This window comes from Gavialis gangeticus, unplaced genomic scaffold, assembly GCF_001723915.1.
Source record: "Gavialis gangeticus isolate Ggan-Ray unplaced genomic scaffold, GavGan_comp1, whole genome shotgun sequence".
NCBI lineage: Eukaryota > Metazoa > Chordata > Crocodylia > Gavialidae > Gavialis > Gavialis gangeticus.
In genome coordinates this window covers 54545637-54561473 of record NW_017729022.1, presented here as the reverse complement: position 1 = coordinate 54561473, position 15837 = coordinate 54545637, and the positions used below count along the sequence as shown (strand labels likewise).

Genomic DNA, 15837 nt, shown 5'->3' with positions numbered 1-15837 from the left:
CCCGCCCCCGGTGGCGGAAGTGAGGCGCGGCGGGCGGCGCTCGGGCTGTCGCTATGGAGTAGTCGGAGCGGAGCTGAGTGGCGGTGGCAGCAGCGGCTGCGAAGTGGGGAGGCCTCGCCCGCGGCTTCCCCTGCGGCGCAGGTAGGCGGCGGCGGCTGCCTCCGGCTTAGTGACACCGCGGAGGCGTCCCGCTCCGTGGGCGCTCGTGCAGGGCGGGGGTGGGAGGCTGCCTCCGCCCCCCTGCTGGCGGGTTTGCCGCGTGTGCCCCGGCCGGAGCCCACTCGCAGCGCGGCTTGCCCGGCCCTCCGTTGTAGCAATCTTGGTTGGGGCGGGTGGAGTTGTTTGGCCTTCATCTTCCTCTTCCGTGTTTCCGATGCCGCCCGCACGGAGCGGGCCTGACGCACCTGCCCGGGGAGGGGACCGCCTCCCCGCCCCCACTTGAGGTCTTCACGGGGCGAGTGAGAATAGGCCCCTGCCCCCTGCAAGGAAGCGGGAGCGCGAGGGTCTGTCCCACCCGGCCGTTTGCCCGCCTTGGTGTGTTTTTCCGGTAGTGCTACCGCTCCTGGCGGATGGGAGAAAGCAAAGGCTCTCGTGGCTTGCCTTAGCTATATGTCGTTGAGATCTTGCCCCATTATAGACTTGAACCGTGGAGCAGTCTTTGTTGTCCTAGTCTGAAAACGCCTAATATAGCATTTGTCAACCCATGGGTCACAAGAATGTGGAAGGGTTGTGGGTAAACTTAAAAAATGGATTCTCCTTTAAAGGACAAAAACATGGAAAACTCTGGGTTTTCCCTTGCAGGCAGGCAGAGCTCCAGCCTGCAGCAGACTGTTTGGGGGCTCCCTGCCCCACACACCGGGGGGTGGAGCAGCTGGTCACAAGTGAGGGCCAGTTTTCTACTTAAACTACTTACTGGGTTGGGGCTGGCCATCAATGTTTACAAATGGGTCCTGGTACAAAAAAGGTTCAGAACCATTGACCAAATGGTCTCGTGATCACCTCATATTGACACATGCTAGCTCAGTTTTAAAGAATTGAAATTTCAGCCGAACAAACTAACATTCCTGTGACTGCTCAAAGAGCACAGTTTCAACAAACAAGTTCTGTTTTGACAGTCATTCGTGTTGTCATAGTTATGCCAAGTTATGTTCTTTTACAGAATTTGCTTAATGTTGGGGGGTTTTTTTAGCTTTGTTATAAGAGCTGATGTCTTGGGAGATATCATTCAAGCTGGTTATAAAAAAGCCATTGTTGTTGGGTTGCTGTCATCTTATTGAAATAAGACTGTATTAAAAAATAGAGATATGGTCAGTGTTTACAGCTGTTTACCTTCAAAATAAGATGCACACTGAGGGATAGAAATGACTCATTCTGCCTTTCATCAGATGAATTAATTGGTGGTTTGTGCGGTCTCAAGTGGTGACAGAACAGGTTGGACCTATGCGTAGCAGGCCTGCTTGTAAATCCAGCACTGAATTTTTGCTAGCAGGATCCCCTGCTTCCCTTTCCAGGCTTGTCAACATGCCTACCACATGTGACTGTCATCTCCAGGGGAGAAGATTTCTAATCATTGGAAGCTGCATCAGTTCATTTTTTCCAGTTGTCAGTAACTGAATTCACAAACTTATGCAAGGGAATTTTGATTGTGTGACGGACACTAAATGGGAAGTTTACATTGTGCTTCATGTGAAATCAAGTTTGTAAGCATGCCTCCAGCATGAATTCAAATGCAACTTTTTTTTAGTACTTTAATACCAAAAAGAACACTTCATTCTAAGTAATTTTCTGAACTGAATGACAGAAGGAAGAGCATGGTTGCATCACAGAGTCTCTCTGGATGATCTTAGTTTAAGGTGCTTACTTTAGTCCCTAAGGCATGCCACCCCACCCTAACTGCTGCCTGACTTCTGATGAACTGATTACCTCTGTTTAAACTGCATGAAATGTAGGTATGAATCGTACATACAGTGTAAAGGGGAAATGGATTAATAATGATTTTTAGCTTTAATAAGCTTGAGGTAAGGCACATGAGGGATTTGGTTTTAAAATTATTTAATCCTAGTGTGGCAGACTTGTTTTGCTTTAGTTTTTTGCCAGTGGTGCTTATTCTGAACCTTGAAATTCCATGTTATGCCTTCTTCAGTGATATTGCTTTTTTTCCTTTTCTGAACCAAGACCAATAAATCGGATAATTGTAAATGCTGTCTTTTCATCTTCCTCCACAGTGACAAGAAAGTAACACCTCATCAGAATTTAACAAGATGCAGTGAAAAAGTTACCAAACATAGCATTTATGACTCTGCTAACAAAAATATATGGTACTGTGAGGTACAGCACCTGTCAACCTTTTATGCCAGTGTGGAGGAAAGGTGCTAGGCAGACCCACATTTACTGAGAAGGCATTTCAGAAATGGAAGGAGGAATTAAGATGCAGTATTGTATCTGGCTACTTTAATTTAAATCTTTCAGTAAAGAAATGTGAATATTAAGAAATCAGATATGTACATGCATCTGGTTGCCTGATTTTTATAGTCCTTTAAACATGTGAAGTTCCCATTAAAAGACAGCTTCTTGAGAATGAAGTCTTTGAAGCAGTGGTTCTCAATCTTTTCAGAATCAGGCCACCCTTCCCCAACTCTTTTGAATTTGACAGCATCCTTGGCTAAGAACCACTGCTGGTGCTGCCTTAACTTGCCTCAGTGGTTTTTAACAGGTGCTGCCTCCACAGTGAGATAAAACTGCCCTACTCAACTGCTGCACTCCCAGAAGGACTGTGGCACATATGCAATCTCCTGCCTTAATAGGATTTTCTGTAAACCCTAAAGCATTCAGGAGAGCTGATTTGTGCTGCAGCCCTCCACAGTCTGATCCTACACAGCATCTCCTGGAAAGAGGCACGTGGGGCAGGTGGAACTATCTAGTACAGTCGTGGCCAACCTGCGGCTCTGGAACCGCATGTGGTTCTTCAGAAGCTAATATGCGTCTACTTGAATCTTTGCACAAGTACACGGTGACCAGCTTCCACTTGGAAGATGCCTGACTGTTTGGAAGCTCGTCACCTTGTGCTTGTGCAAAGATTAAAGAAGACACATATTAACTTCTGAAGAGCGGCATGTGGCTCCGGAGCCACAGGTTGGCCACCCCTGATCTAGTACATCTCCATTTTGGAGAGGAGTATTGGAGATGAGGACACCAAGAAGGACCATAGCATAAGTGCAGGCTTTTGCCTGCTTTAGGGATTGCAGAGATCTCAAGTGAGGCAGGAGAGCCATGCACATGTTGCAGCCCTACCTAGTGCACCGGATGTTTTTACCTTGTCACCACCATAGTGGTAATACCCACACAACACTTCTGAGGGGGTCTCCAGGCACCCCTGCTGAAAACCATTGCTTTGAGGACTTTAGATACCTGCACCTTTTTTTTGGAGAGTTTCCAGAGAGGCTTAGTTATCCCAGCTTATTAGGTTGGTAGTCCTGTGGTTTTCAGCCTTTTTGGACTCAAGGCATCACTCTCTATTTTTATGAATTGAATGGCAAGTAATTAAAAAAAAAAAAAAATTATGTATTACAATGTTTACCTCTCCACATGGGGGTAGGCACTAGGAGTGGGGTATCCTTCAAGTAGAAACAAACCGGCATTTGGCTTATCTGCTTATCTCCTCACACCTTGTGCAACCTTCAGATGGTCTGATGGCACTCCAGGGTGCCCAGTTCCCTGGTTGAGAATCACTGGCTTATTCGCTTCCTTTCATTCATTTAGGGAGCTTAGTTATAAGCTAGTCTGTGTTTGATATGGGTTAATGCAACTACAAATTGTTCATATTTTACCATAATGCAGTACAGAAAGTAAACACAATTTTAAACACAATTAATTAGGCTATACAATATTATAATAATAAATGCCATACTAAAAGTTTTAACAAAATATAATAAAAAGTAATTTTCTGTAATTCATTTTCATAAAAGCTTCTGGTGAAGCATTTAACATTCAACAGTTAAATACCTAATTACTATGAAGTAATTTTGTGCCTTATAGCTTGATCTCTCCCTTCCAGTTTGTTAAGCAGTTGGACAAAAAATCATCTATGTGCATATGCACTTTGTGTTTAAAACCTGTCAATAAAGTATTTCTCTGTTGAGGTGGTACCAGTTCAAAGCAAGATTTGGCTCTTTAGACCTAAGCAATTCATAGTTTCATAGTTGATAGGGTCGGAAGGGACCTGAGCAGATCATCAAGTCTGACCCCCTGCCATGGGCAGGACAGAATGCTGGGGTCAAATGACCCCAGCAAGGTGTCTGTCTAACCTCCTTTTAAAGACCCCCCCAGGGTAGGAGCGAGCACCACTTCCCTTAGAAGTTGGTTCCAGATCCTCCTAGCTGCCCTGACTGTGAAGTAGTACCTCCTGATATCTAGCCTGAATCTACTCTCTGTCAACTTATGGCCATTATTCCTTGTTACTCCCAGTAGTGCTCGGGGGAACAGGGACTCTCCCGTTGCCTGCTGGTCTCCCTTGGCCAGTTTATAGATGGCCACCAGTTCCCCTCTCAGCCTCTTGTGGGAGGCTGAACAGGTTCAGGTCTCATAGCCTCTCCTCATAAGGTTTGCCCTGCTGCCCCCTGATCATGTGAGTCGCCCTCCTCTGGACCCTCTCAATGTTGTCCACATCCCTCCTGAAGTGTGGTGCCCAGAACTGGACGCAGCATTCCAACTGCGGCCTGAGATAAGCAGATAAGCCAAAGGAGAACCCTTTCTGCAAATGAACGGACACATGCTGATCTTTACCTATAGGAGTAGTCTTATTGAAGCCATAAGGTAGGAATGGCTGAACTTTATAATCATTTTTGCTGCGAACCAAAATCTTGACGTGACTGAGAGCCAGAAGAAATAGTTGACTCTGCCACATGTAAATATCAAAAACTACCTGTGTAGTGTGCCTTATCTTAAGTAGTTACCTGTTGTTCAGACAATATGAAACTTTTGTAGACCGTATGAAACTTTTAGAATAAATAAAGAACTGAACAAAATCAAGACCAGATAATGAACGCAGAGGAAAAAGTGTTTTATTTGTAACTACTTCTGTCTTTTTCAGAAACTGCTTTTAAATTGCCTATGGTTTTACAGGCTACAGTTTAGCCAACCCAGCCATAGGATGCATTTGTGATGCAAGGCAGTGCTTTACAGAACTATTCCATGCTAACTCCAGAACTGGAAGTGGTATAGTTGTGCGATGCAATGCTACACTATGAAGCAAAGCTGATTAGCCTGCACAGTGTGATACTTATGCAACTGTACTTCTAGCTTTGGAGCCAGTGCAGTGTATCTCTGCCTGGGACTGTCTTGGATCATATAGACATACTCAGCACTACTCCTTAATTAAAAAATGTTCGAAGGGTTCAGCTGTTTTCCTTCCTTTCCTGCAGCACATTGTATCTTAAGAGGTCAAGTGAGGTGAAACCTACGTTGTTGCATTTGGCAAAAATTGAAGAACTGAAAAGACCAACAAACATAGCTGGGTATAAAATAATGCAGTATTGTCATGCATGTACTGAGCTGTTTTTTACAGTACTCACTGGTCCCACTCTCTGAAAATGTACAGGTAACGAATTCCATGCATTTTATTCCCTTTTACAGAAAACAACTACATATTTCCAATTTAATTCTAGAAGCATCATTTTTAGATGGTCTCTGCTGCTGCTTCTGTTGCTTGTTTTATAATTTTTAATTAGTTTTGCTTATTTATCCCCAAATTCCCTACTCTTCCATATGGAAAATTTTCATATTCTTTATACTCTGGTTTGCTTAAGTGAAGTGGGTGAAATAATTTATTCAGACCTAGTACCTATCTCTAAAACTTCAGAGAAAACAGTGAGTTGTATTACACAGACTTTAGCAACTTGTCTAGGAGGTAATGAGGTGTTTGTTGTATGCAGCAGTTAATGGTAAACTGGGTAAACAGAGGATAAGAGCACTGAAACAGTATTGCTATAGGATAATAGTCACTGAAATATGTTGTAAAGTTTAGTTCAGTATAGTCTGAAGAGATTAATATTCTTCCATCCTTTGCTTCAAATAAAGTTGTAGGTAAGGTTGTCATCCTCCCCCACGCCGCCCAGCTTTTTATTTTTTTTTTAGGGGTCAGTCTGGGGTTTTAGAGCCATTGTGTACCAGGCTGGGACAACCTGTTTAGACAACTCTTTAACATCATAGTGCAATTCAGGGACCCTGCAACCATAAAAAGTACTACAGAAAAGCTGGCTATCATACTGAACAACATAAAAAAGATGTGGCTTACTACCATTGAAGGATTAGATATGACCCACTTGAGCAGACAAAGGTGGTGCGCCGTTGACTGCCTTATAGGCAAAGGCACCAAAACACAATATTGGCCTGCGTCAGCAAAGTCTGTTGTAAAAACATTATACAACAACAGCAAGTACAGTAACCCAAGCAAGGAACACACAGATATGATTAGACACCTGACTTGTGAACAACTTAAATCACCCTATGCCAAACTTAATTTAATCACCTCCATCTCTGACAGAGAGTTTGACACAGCTATTAAAGTGATCGAGACTGGCAAAGCTGCTGGACCAGATAAAATATTCCCAGAATTTTGTTACCAAGCTTGGAACCAGAATGAAAAGATAGCTTCAGAAATTCATATATAAATGTCTAGAAAGTAACAGACTTCCAAAAATCTGGAGAAAAGCTGATATCACTTCTATTCTGAAACTGAATAAACCACCAAAGGATTCAAAGAGCTACCAACCTATCTCACTGCTCTGCATTGCATACAAATGCATGGAGTGCATAATCCTAAGTAGAATAGATGGGAATCAATGATGTTCTCTTCGGGAAGAACAAGCTGGCTTTTGGAAATAGCAGTGTACTGCTGACCAAGTTACATGACTTACATCTGATGTAGAAAACGGATTTGAAATGAGACAGAAAACAGGCATGGTCTTTATTGACTCTACAGCTGCTTATTGGGGCTGTGTGAAGCTTCAGTAGCTGATTCAATCTGGAGAAGATTTGGCCCAATTCAGCAGCCAAATCTCTGAATCCGAATTGAATCGGGAGACCCATTAAAAGGTCTGAATCGAATCGGAAGCCTCCAAATCGATTCAGAAATATTTGGAAGGCTTGCAGGAAACAGAAACTGAGAAGAGGGAGGGGGATGGCGTGATCTTCCATATATGGAAGAGGCTGAGAAGAGGGGAAAGACTGCTCTGATATTGACATCTGTAGCTGGTCAGTGACTGTGATCTTTCCCCAAACATGCAAGTAATACGAGTTTTGCTTTCAACAGTGAGGTGCACTTTCACAGAAACCCCTGCACCTATCTCTTTAAAACTTGGCAAGCTTCATGCCCTTAGGTGCTACCATCCCTGCTTTTTTTAATCCAAATCTGCAAAAAAAGGACAAAATTATAGGTATTTTAGTGATTGCCCATTATAGTCTATGGCCAAATCTCCAAATCCAAATTGGCCAAATTGAATAAGGACAGTGATTCAAATCACTGAACTGAATCACTGTTCCTCTGAATTGGCCGAATCCAAAGCGAATGCTTGCTGCTTCACACAGGCCTATTGCTTACGGCACTGTATGACACACAGGGCTCAAGTACAAATTGCACTCTGGTACTTTTCAATGTGTGTACCTCAGACTTCCTGCCTACAACACTTAAGCAATGCATGCATGCTGATGATGTCGCCATAGTAGCATGAGGAATAGATATAACAGAACTGGAAAAGACACTGAGTGCTGACATGGAACTCATCGCTGACTATTTCCACAAGTGGTGCTTAAAAGATGAGCATCAGTAAATCTAGTATCATCATTCTTTCACCTTGACAGTTGTCAGGCCAAGAGCACACTGAATATCAGAGTTGGCAACCACATCCATCCCCATGAGCATACCCTAATGTACCTAGGAGTTGCATTAGACCAGTCGCTCACCTTATAAACATCACATTCAGAAAGTCAGCAGTAAAGTCTCTGCACAGGTAGCTGCCTTAAAATGTTAGGGCAGCGTGACATGAGTTGCCAACTTTGAAGTGCTCAGAATCACCTCACAATACAAAGGAAATGACTGTTCTGTTTGGTCCAGAAGTTGTCACACTAAAAAGCTTGACCCTGTACTTAATAGTGCACTGAGACTCAACAGGCTGTACTCTTTACACACACATGTACTCGCTATACTCTTGCGCTTTAGACCTAGTGATATAAGAAAATAGAGACCCTAACCTTATTACTGGCAGTAGAGGCAAGAGACAACAAAAATCACCTGCTTCATCAACTGTTAACTGAAGACCCGAACAGATGGAGACATAAGCGGCTTATAAGTTGTAAACTGTTTGTATATGAAGCCCACAAGCTCCTTGAAGAGATTAGGGATGCTGAACGAAACCTTTGGACAGCAATGGAGTGGGCCTACCGCTGGGAAAAGTCAGACCTATTCCTACATTGTTTTATACCAACCTCAAAGGAGAGTCCCATTAGGCATGACCTTGACAGAAAAGTATGGGTTAAGCTGACCAGACTGAGATCTGGATATGGCCACTTCAAAACAGCACTTCACAAGATGAGCATCTTGGACAGCCCCCCTGCGTGTACGAGGTGTCCAACAAACAGCACAACACTAATTAAAAGGTGCAGTCTCTATAAATGTGCAGGTGGGGTAGATAGAATCCACACTTGAGCAATAATACCAGACAGTGGTTTATAGATTTGGAAATTAGTATCAGATACCACGCGAAAGAGAGTGAGTCTTGGATGTGCCATGTATACTAACTGTTTTTAGAAACAAATCATCCCTCCTCTTGTTTCATCTCCACCTTGTTAATTAACATGGACAAGGAAGATTATGTCTGTAACTCTAGTATTAGTATTTATTAAACTAATGGTTTCTGCTATGTGGTGCTTCCTTGGTGTCACTGGTAATGTAGCAAAAGCCCTTGTTTTTTTCAATTTATTTTAAAATGCATTCCCTCCCCTTCCCCAACCATTTCTGACTTTCTCTCCCTCTTTATTCCCTATAGATAAGTATAAGTGAGCTAAGACATAGGATAAGCTTCAGCATTTTATTTTGGTAGCAAGTTGTATTTGTTTTGTTTTTTCTCCTTCTTTATATCGTAAATTATTATGTTTATATTGATTTTTTTTACTGTTCTATATTACTGTTTTACTGGTACTATATGATTTAGGCCCATATATGTAAGTTAGCATAAGTCATGTCAAGTTTCCATTTTGTTTGTCAAGCCTCTTCCTGTCCCCAGGCACGGTTGTGTAACCCATGACTCACACCTACACCTCCTATATAACTTCATTACTGAATGAATGGGGATGAATGAGGGTGCTTGAGAGAGAATGGCAGTAGGTCTAAAAATAGCTCCCTCTGAATGACCAAACCATCAACACCAATACCTGGACCAATGACCCAGCCATTGGAACCACCGTCAGCATTCAAGAAACAAAAGATGAGGCAACCCACCATTGTGCCAAGGCTGCACATGCTCAGGAAGAACACCTGGAGCCCTCTGGGACACGACTGACATTGCCTGGACACAGGCCCTCCCCGTAGGTGATCATGGGTAGTCTGACCCATAAAAGGGGTAGTGAAGACCGACTCTTTGGGACACCCTCTCCATCTGGACCAGCACCATGCCACACCACATATCCACCCAGAGGCCCTGCCGGCAACCCCCCTCTGGACAACACCTAGTGGACAAGGACCCCTTTCTGGCCTGGATAGCCAGCTGTCACTCCCTACCCCGTCTTCAGCCAAGGACTTGGACTCTGCTTCTCTTCCCTACCTGGACTCTAACACTTCCACCGAGTCTTTTTCCTGCTGCTATTGTGAGTGCTTGTGTGTGTGGGAACCAATAACTTCATGGGGCTGTGTAGTGTGGTGTTTGTTTATTAAACCTGTTATTTTGAAACCCCGAGTTGGGTTTTTCTGTTTCCTGACTGTTTCCTCCATGCCACGACTTATCTGCCCCCCTCTCTAAGCTGTCAGCCTGTTTCCAGCCCCAACCACCAGGTTTCTGCCCCTCTCTCTCTGTCCTGGTTGTCTCCTCCTTGCCACCACTTATCTGCCCTCCCTCCCCCCCATCTCTCAGCTGTCTGCTTCAGTTTCCAGCCCCAATCTACTTCAAGTAACACCAAGCCTCAGTTCCTCAGCCAGCTTCTCTCTAGTCCACCGGTTCTAATCTCTGTTCTGGCAACTTTCACTCCCTATACTTTAACTCTCTCTCTCTCACGTTAACCTTCCCCCAAGTATCCCAAGTACCCCAAGCACACACATATATACCGTGCCATCCAAGTTAGGAACTTACCTATGTGTAGGTGGGTTGTATGTGGGTGAACTGGTGAGTGTGTATATGTGTGTGTGTGTGTGTGTATATATAACGTCGTTGTGTGTATGATATATGAATTAGTGATCTGTGTATGTGTACTGAGTGTGCGGGTATGGACAACTGATTTTTGTCTAACTTTTGGGGTGTATAGTATATGTGCTTGACTTGGTGATAGGTATGCATGTGCCTAGGCTAGTTTGGATGTGTATGTACCTGAGTTGGTAGTATGTGTGTATGCATCTAGTTGATTTTTGAGTGTGTGCATGTGCAACTGTACATCATGCCCTCCTGTCTAACAGCACAATATTGAGATCCTGAGGGTTGGCCTGGCCCCACAGGGCAACAGTAACAGCTATTTGTAGGGACCTACTTAATTTGCAACAGAAGTGGGGTGTGTGGCAGCTCCTTTAATCTTGCAGGTTCCCCTGCATGCTGCCTCCACCACTGATTGGCCCCACCACTCCCTGCTTGCTCCTGATCAGCAAGGAAGCAAAAACTGTGGTTTATATCTGGCACTGTTTTTGTCTCCATACCTGTCAGCAGCAAGCAGCGGGGCTGCTGGGGCCCCTTGGCCAGTCAGTGGAAGGGAGGCAAAAATGGCACCACATTTAAAACTGTGGTTTTTCACCTCCTTGCCGATCAGGAGCAAGTGGGAAATGGTGAGCAGCAGGGCCTCTCTACCAATAAGTGGCAAGGGAACTGGCAAGGAGCCACTGCACACCCCACTTCTGCTGCAAATTTGTTATGTCCCTAGTTATTTGTAATTAAAAAAAAAAAAAAAAGGCACCTAATGAAATTATTGTACAGCTAAAAATGGACTGAATTCTAGATCAAAATCTTCTGTTCTGGCTATGTAGAAGAATTCCCCATATGTTGATACCCCTTTAGTCATATAAAAAAAAAGTCCCTCTTTCACATCCCCTGTGGCAACGGATGGATTTGTTAGCACTTATATCAGAACAAAGAGTGTTAGTAACACCAACAGTTCTTGCAGGGAGAGGCTGACTACTGAATTTGGGTCTTGGCAGGTGCTATGAAGGAAAAACTAGTTTTAAAACCATTGTCGGTATAAGTAGAAATTTGTTCTGTTAGCGATTAGGCATTCTTAAGTAGGTTTTCTCTTCCAGATTTATGGTCTATATTATATAAAGTTACCTAAATACATGTCTCATAATGAGGGGTGCACCAGTAGAGATTTTCTTGTCTGATACCGATAGCCAATTATTCACCAGGCATATCGGCTGTTACCAACCTGATAACCAATTTACAGGAGCACAGCTGGGCAGCCTGGAGAGCAGCACCCTGCCAGTAAGTCTGTGGAGGGGCAGGGGCATGGGGAGGGCAGATCGAGGCCCCCATGGTGAGCAAGGGAGAGGGGCAGGGACTGGAGCTGGGGGCGCTGTCCAGCTAGGGTGGTAAATGGGACCCTGGGGCTGGGGCAAGGAGCAGGAGAGGCCTGCGGGTGGTTCATCCAGGGGAATCAGTGTCCCAGGTCTTCAAAATGGCAGGGGAGGTCCTTGAACTAAAGCTTGTTCAATGAGCTTTAGTTGAAGCACTGCTGCCACCATTTTTAAGTAGAGGAATGCTTTTAGGAGCAGAGCCAAATGGGGTGAGGGCAGATGCGGGCTTTCTGCCCTGCTACCTTTGTCCTGGGAGCTGTGTACTGGCTGTGCCTCTTCCCCTGCCAGTCTGGTGGTGGGAGGCACAACTTGCTGTCCCCACCGCCATTGGGCAGAAAGTGGCTATGCAGCTGGTGCAGGGCTTTTGGGGGGGAAAAAAGGCATCAGGGCAGAGAGCCCCAAGCCCACAGTAGGCAGCCCGCATTCTCCCTGCACAGAAATCAGGGGGAGGGGGGGCATATGCCTTCCCATGTCTCACCTGTCCTGCTCCCTGCCCTGGTCCCAGGGTCCCATTCACTGCCTTGGCTGGGCAGTGCCCCCAGCCCCTGCCTCGCTCCCTCCCTCACCATGGGGGCCTCAATTTGTCCCCCTCCCCCCATGCCCTTCCCCTCTACAGACTTACCTGCAGGGTGCTGCTTTCCACACTGCATGACTGTGCTCCTGGCCACATACATGCTGTGGCTGTGCGCATGTATGCGGCGTCTAGGGGCCCTGGGCAGAAGGCATATTTATTGGTATGTTATCGGCTACTCAATCCAAAAAAAGCTGATAGCAAATAATGTTAATTTTCCCTTAATTGGTGCTGATCTGATATAGCACCAAGATATCCATGCACCTCTACTCATAACTGGTATGTTCTGGATTTTAATAATCTGCATTAAAAAAAATTTTCAAATTTTAGTACTTTTTTAGGTTAACAGTTCTCTCAGTTTTCTGTAAAGTTTTTCTCTTCTGTTTTTAGGCAAAGTGTAAAGTTGGAAACATGGAGTCCATGCTTAATAAATTGAAGAGTACTGTTACAAAGGTAACAGCTGATGTCACCAGTGCAGTTATGGGAAATCCTGTTACCAGGGAATTTGATGTTGGCCGACATATTGCCAGTGGAGGGAATGGGCTTGCTTGGAAGATCTTTGATGGAACTAAAAAGTCAACAAAACAGGTGGGATAACTGAAGACCTGTGATTAAAATGTTAATGTTAATCTCTAATGTTAATTCCATTCTGTACGTAGAAGGATTTTAAAAGAATTTACTGTTCTGAACACTGGTTTTAATACTATTGATACATGGAAAATACTGCTGTAGTTGTTGTATATGTGTGCATATGTTTGCACCTGCATCTGTATATGTGTGCATATATTTGCACTTGTGTATTAAGAGTCTTTATATGTATTTAGCATATTCATGATCTCCCGATATTTTCTGTAACCATTTTTTCCTTTTATTGACTTGAACATTATATAAATTTTATTTTGGCCTTAAAAAGCATACTTTTTCACAGACTGTAGTAGAGAAGAAACAGATGGGGATGTGGCTCCTGAAAGTATTTTCTTACCAAATCTCCATCAGTAGAAAGGTTAGCAGAATTTTTAAGGAGATGATCATCTATGGCAGAACAGTCCTGTCTTCGGATGTTACTGAACTAGAAGCTCTTCAAATAATAAACTAGTCATTTTTTATTCTGAAACACTTTCTCACAGCCTTGTTAGAGTTTGTACCTTCTATTATTCAAGCTATGAAGAAAGATTTCAAAATAATAAAAACTTAATGAGGTTACGACTAAAATAACCCAGAAGGAAAGTAGGACAAAGAGGCTTAGTAACTTTTTGAAAGAATAGAAGTAAAGTTTCTTCTGGAAAAAGAACAGATTAGTTTTGGAATGCTAACTATTGTTTTAATGGAAGAGAATGTTCTACTTCGTGTTCCAGAAAAATTTCAGTAAAGTATCATATATGCTATGCCTGTATTCAGTTATTGCAGGGGTGGCAAATATTTGGGCCCGAGGGCCACATAGGGAGCTTTGGTGACCTGTCGTGGGGCAGGTTAGCACCCTGTCTCCCGAACCCTGCCTAACAGCTTACCAAAACTCCCTATGTGGCCCAGGGCGAGCCAGATGGGTGGGGCTGGGGTCATGGGGCAGTAACAGTACTGGGCCAGGGCTGAGCCATGATCTGCTGCCTGCGTGCCCCTGTGATGGGCGCTAGCTCTGTGGGCAGGGATGTGTACGGAGCGGATCACAAATCTTCCTCTGGCCCTGGCCCTGTGCTGTCACTGCCCAGTGACCCTGGGGTCTCCATGGAGACAGACCTGGACCCAAGCAGGTGGGGCTCACGGCTGGGGGAATAGGATAGGGTTGCAGATGTGGGGGGTTGGGTCCTAGTCTGATATCTTGGGGCAGAGGTGTGGGGCTGGGCCTGGGGCAAAGCTGTGATCCACTGCATACCCCTGCCCACAGTAACTGTACCTGTTGCAGGGTCCTGTGAGGAGCAGATCACAGCTCTGCCCTAGGCCCTGTGCAGTCAGTGCCCCATGATCCTGCTCACCTGTCCTGTTCCTGAACACTGCTCCTTACTTGCCCAGAGCCCCATCCCATCCACCTGGCTGTGTGCCCTGCCTGCCTGGGTCCCACCCCTGGTGCTGGGTGTGGGGCAGATGGACCCAGGTTACTGGGGAGCAGGGCTCGGTCCAGTAGCAGTTGCAGCCAGAAAGAGCCACTGCTGCTGGGAAGCGAGTCTAACCACCATGCTGCCACAGCCTTGCTGTGTGCCCAGGGGTGGTGGGAGCAGCTGAACATGCCATGGCCTGGCCTGCCCTCATGCCTGGGCCAGGTAGGACCAAGGGGCCCACTGTAGGCTGGAGAAAATCCCTTGGTGACTTATTTTGCCCACTCCTGAATTATTGGATAGAATAGCTTGATAAACTCTATCTATTACACAAAGAAAACCTCTGCATTAAAAGAACCTTAGGATTACAGAGTCAGGCACTCAGGTTAGGAAGTGCCAGCATTAAAGCTGTCCCTGCAGTCTTAATTTGATTCTCCTGGGAGTATGCATAACAATACAGATATGTGACATGATTACATACTATTTTTCTGCAAAATGGTTGGTTCTGTTAATAAGAAGCTATTTGATCATTTGTTTTCTTATTGTTAAATTTATAGTTCTAGGCCTTGTTTATTGCATGATATTCAAAACCTCCTAAGATGGAACGATTAATTTCCTCATGGAGTCTTTGGTGAAGCTTATCACAATAGTATTTGATCACTTGACAGACTGTAATGAACTATTTTCACAACATCCCTGGATGATGAAGGGGTGTGATTCTCTGCATTAACAGATGGTTAGCTGAGTTTCTGAGACAGTAAGGTCAAAAGTAATCATTAATTTTGGGTACCCATTTTAAGACATCTGTGGCCTTGTATTCTTTTCAGATCAGTGAGCATTTTATATCTTCAGAGAACATTGACTTCTGCTGCAGCTGAAAGCACCCAGTACATTTGCAAATCCAGCCTTGGAGTCTTGAGTCAGGTTACCAAAGGGTAATGAACACATAATTAGCAAACCTCTATGAAAGGCTGATTTAATATTCTGCCTGCCATAATATGTGAGCTCTGTGGCAGAAGCAGGGAAAAAATCTGTTTCTTCAGAGTAGCATTCAGTCTAAGACCATAATTTGTACAAGGTTTTTCTTACAAACTAACAGCAATTTCAATTTCAATTTGGGGTGAGGTGAGCACGCTAATAGGGAGGGAAAGATTGCAGCAAGATCTGGATAGGTTACAGGGGTGGGCTAACATAAACAGGATGTGTTTCAATACTGACAAGTGCAGGGTGCTGCACTTGAGCAGTAGAAACCAGCAGCACACTTATAGAATGGGAAACTCCCTTCTTGAGAGCACGGAAGCAGAAAGGGATCTTGGAGCCATTATTGACTCCAAGATGAACGTGGGCCGACAATGCGAGGTCACGGTTGGCAAGGCTAACTGGACGTTGTCATGCATCCACAGGTGCATCTCAAGTAGAGCCAAGGAGGTGATCCTCCCCCTCTATGCGACGCTGGTCAGGCCACATATGGAGTACTG

At 44.6% G+C, this 15837-nt stretch overlaps 1 protein-coding gene across 3 annotated transcripts in view; it reads left to right on the top strand.

The window, feature by feature from the left end:
• The first annotated feature begins 40 nt into the window (after positions 1–40).
• Positions 41–15837, top strand: part of SCYL2 (SCY1 like pseudokinase 2) — a 65818-nt gene continuing 50021 nt past the window's right edge. For 2 of the 3 annotated variants that reach the window (XM_019515004.1, XM_019515002.1), the window contains exons 1-2: positions 41–141; positions 12720–12917. In XM_019515004.1, the coding sequence (XP_019370549.1) occupies positions 12741–12917 (177 nt within the window). In that variant the 5' untranslated portion in view covers positions 41–141; positions 12720–12740. The remainder of the gene's footprint in view (positions 142–12719; positions 12918–15837) is intronic. The other variant, XM_019515003.1, reaches the window with a different exon arrangement.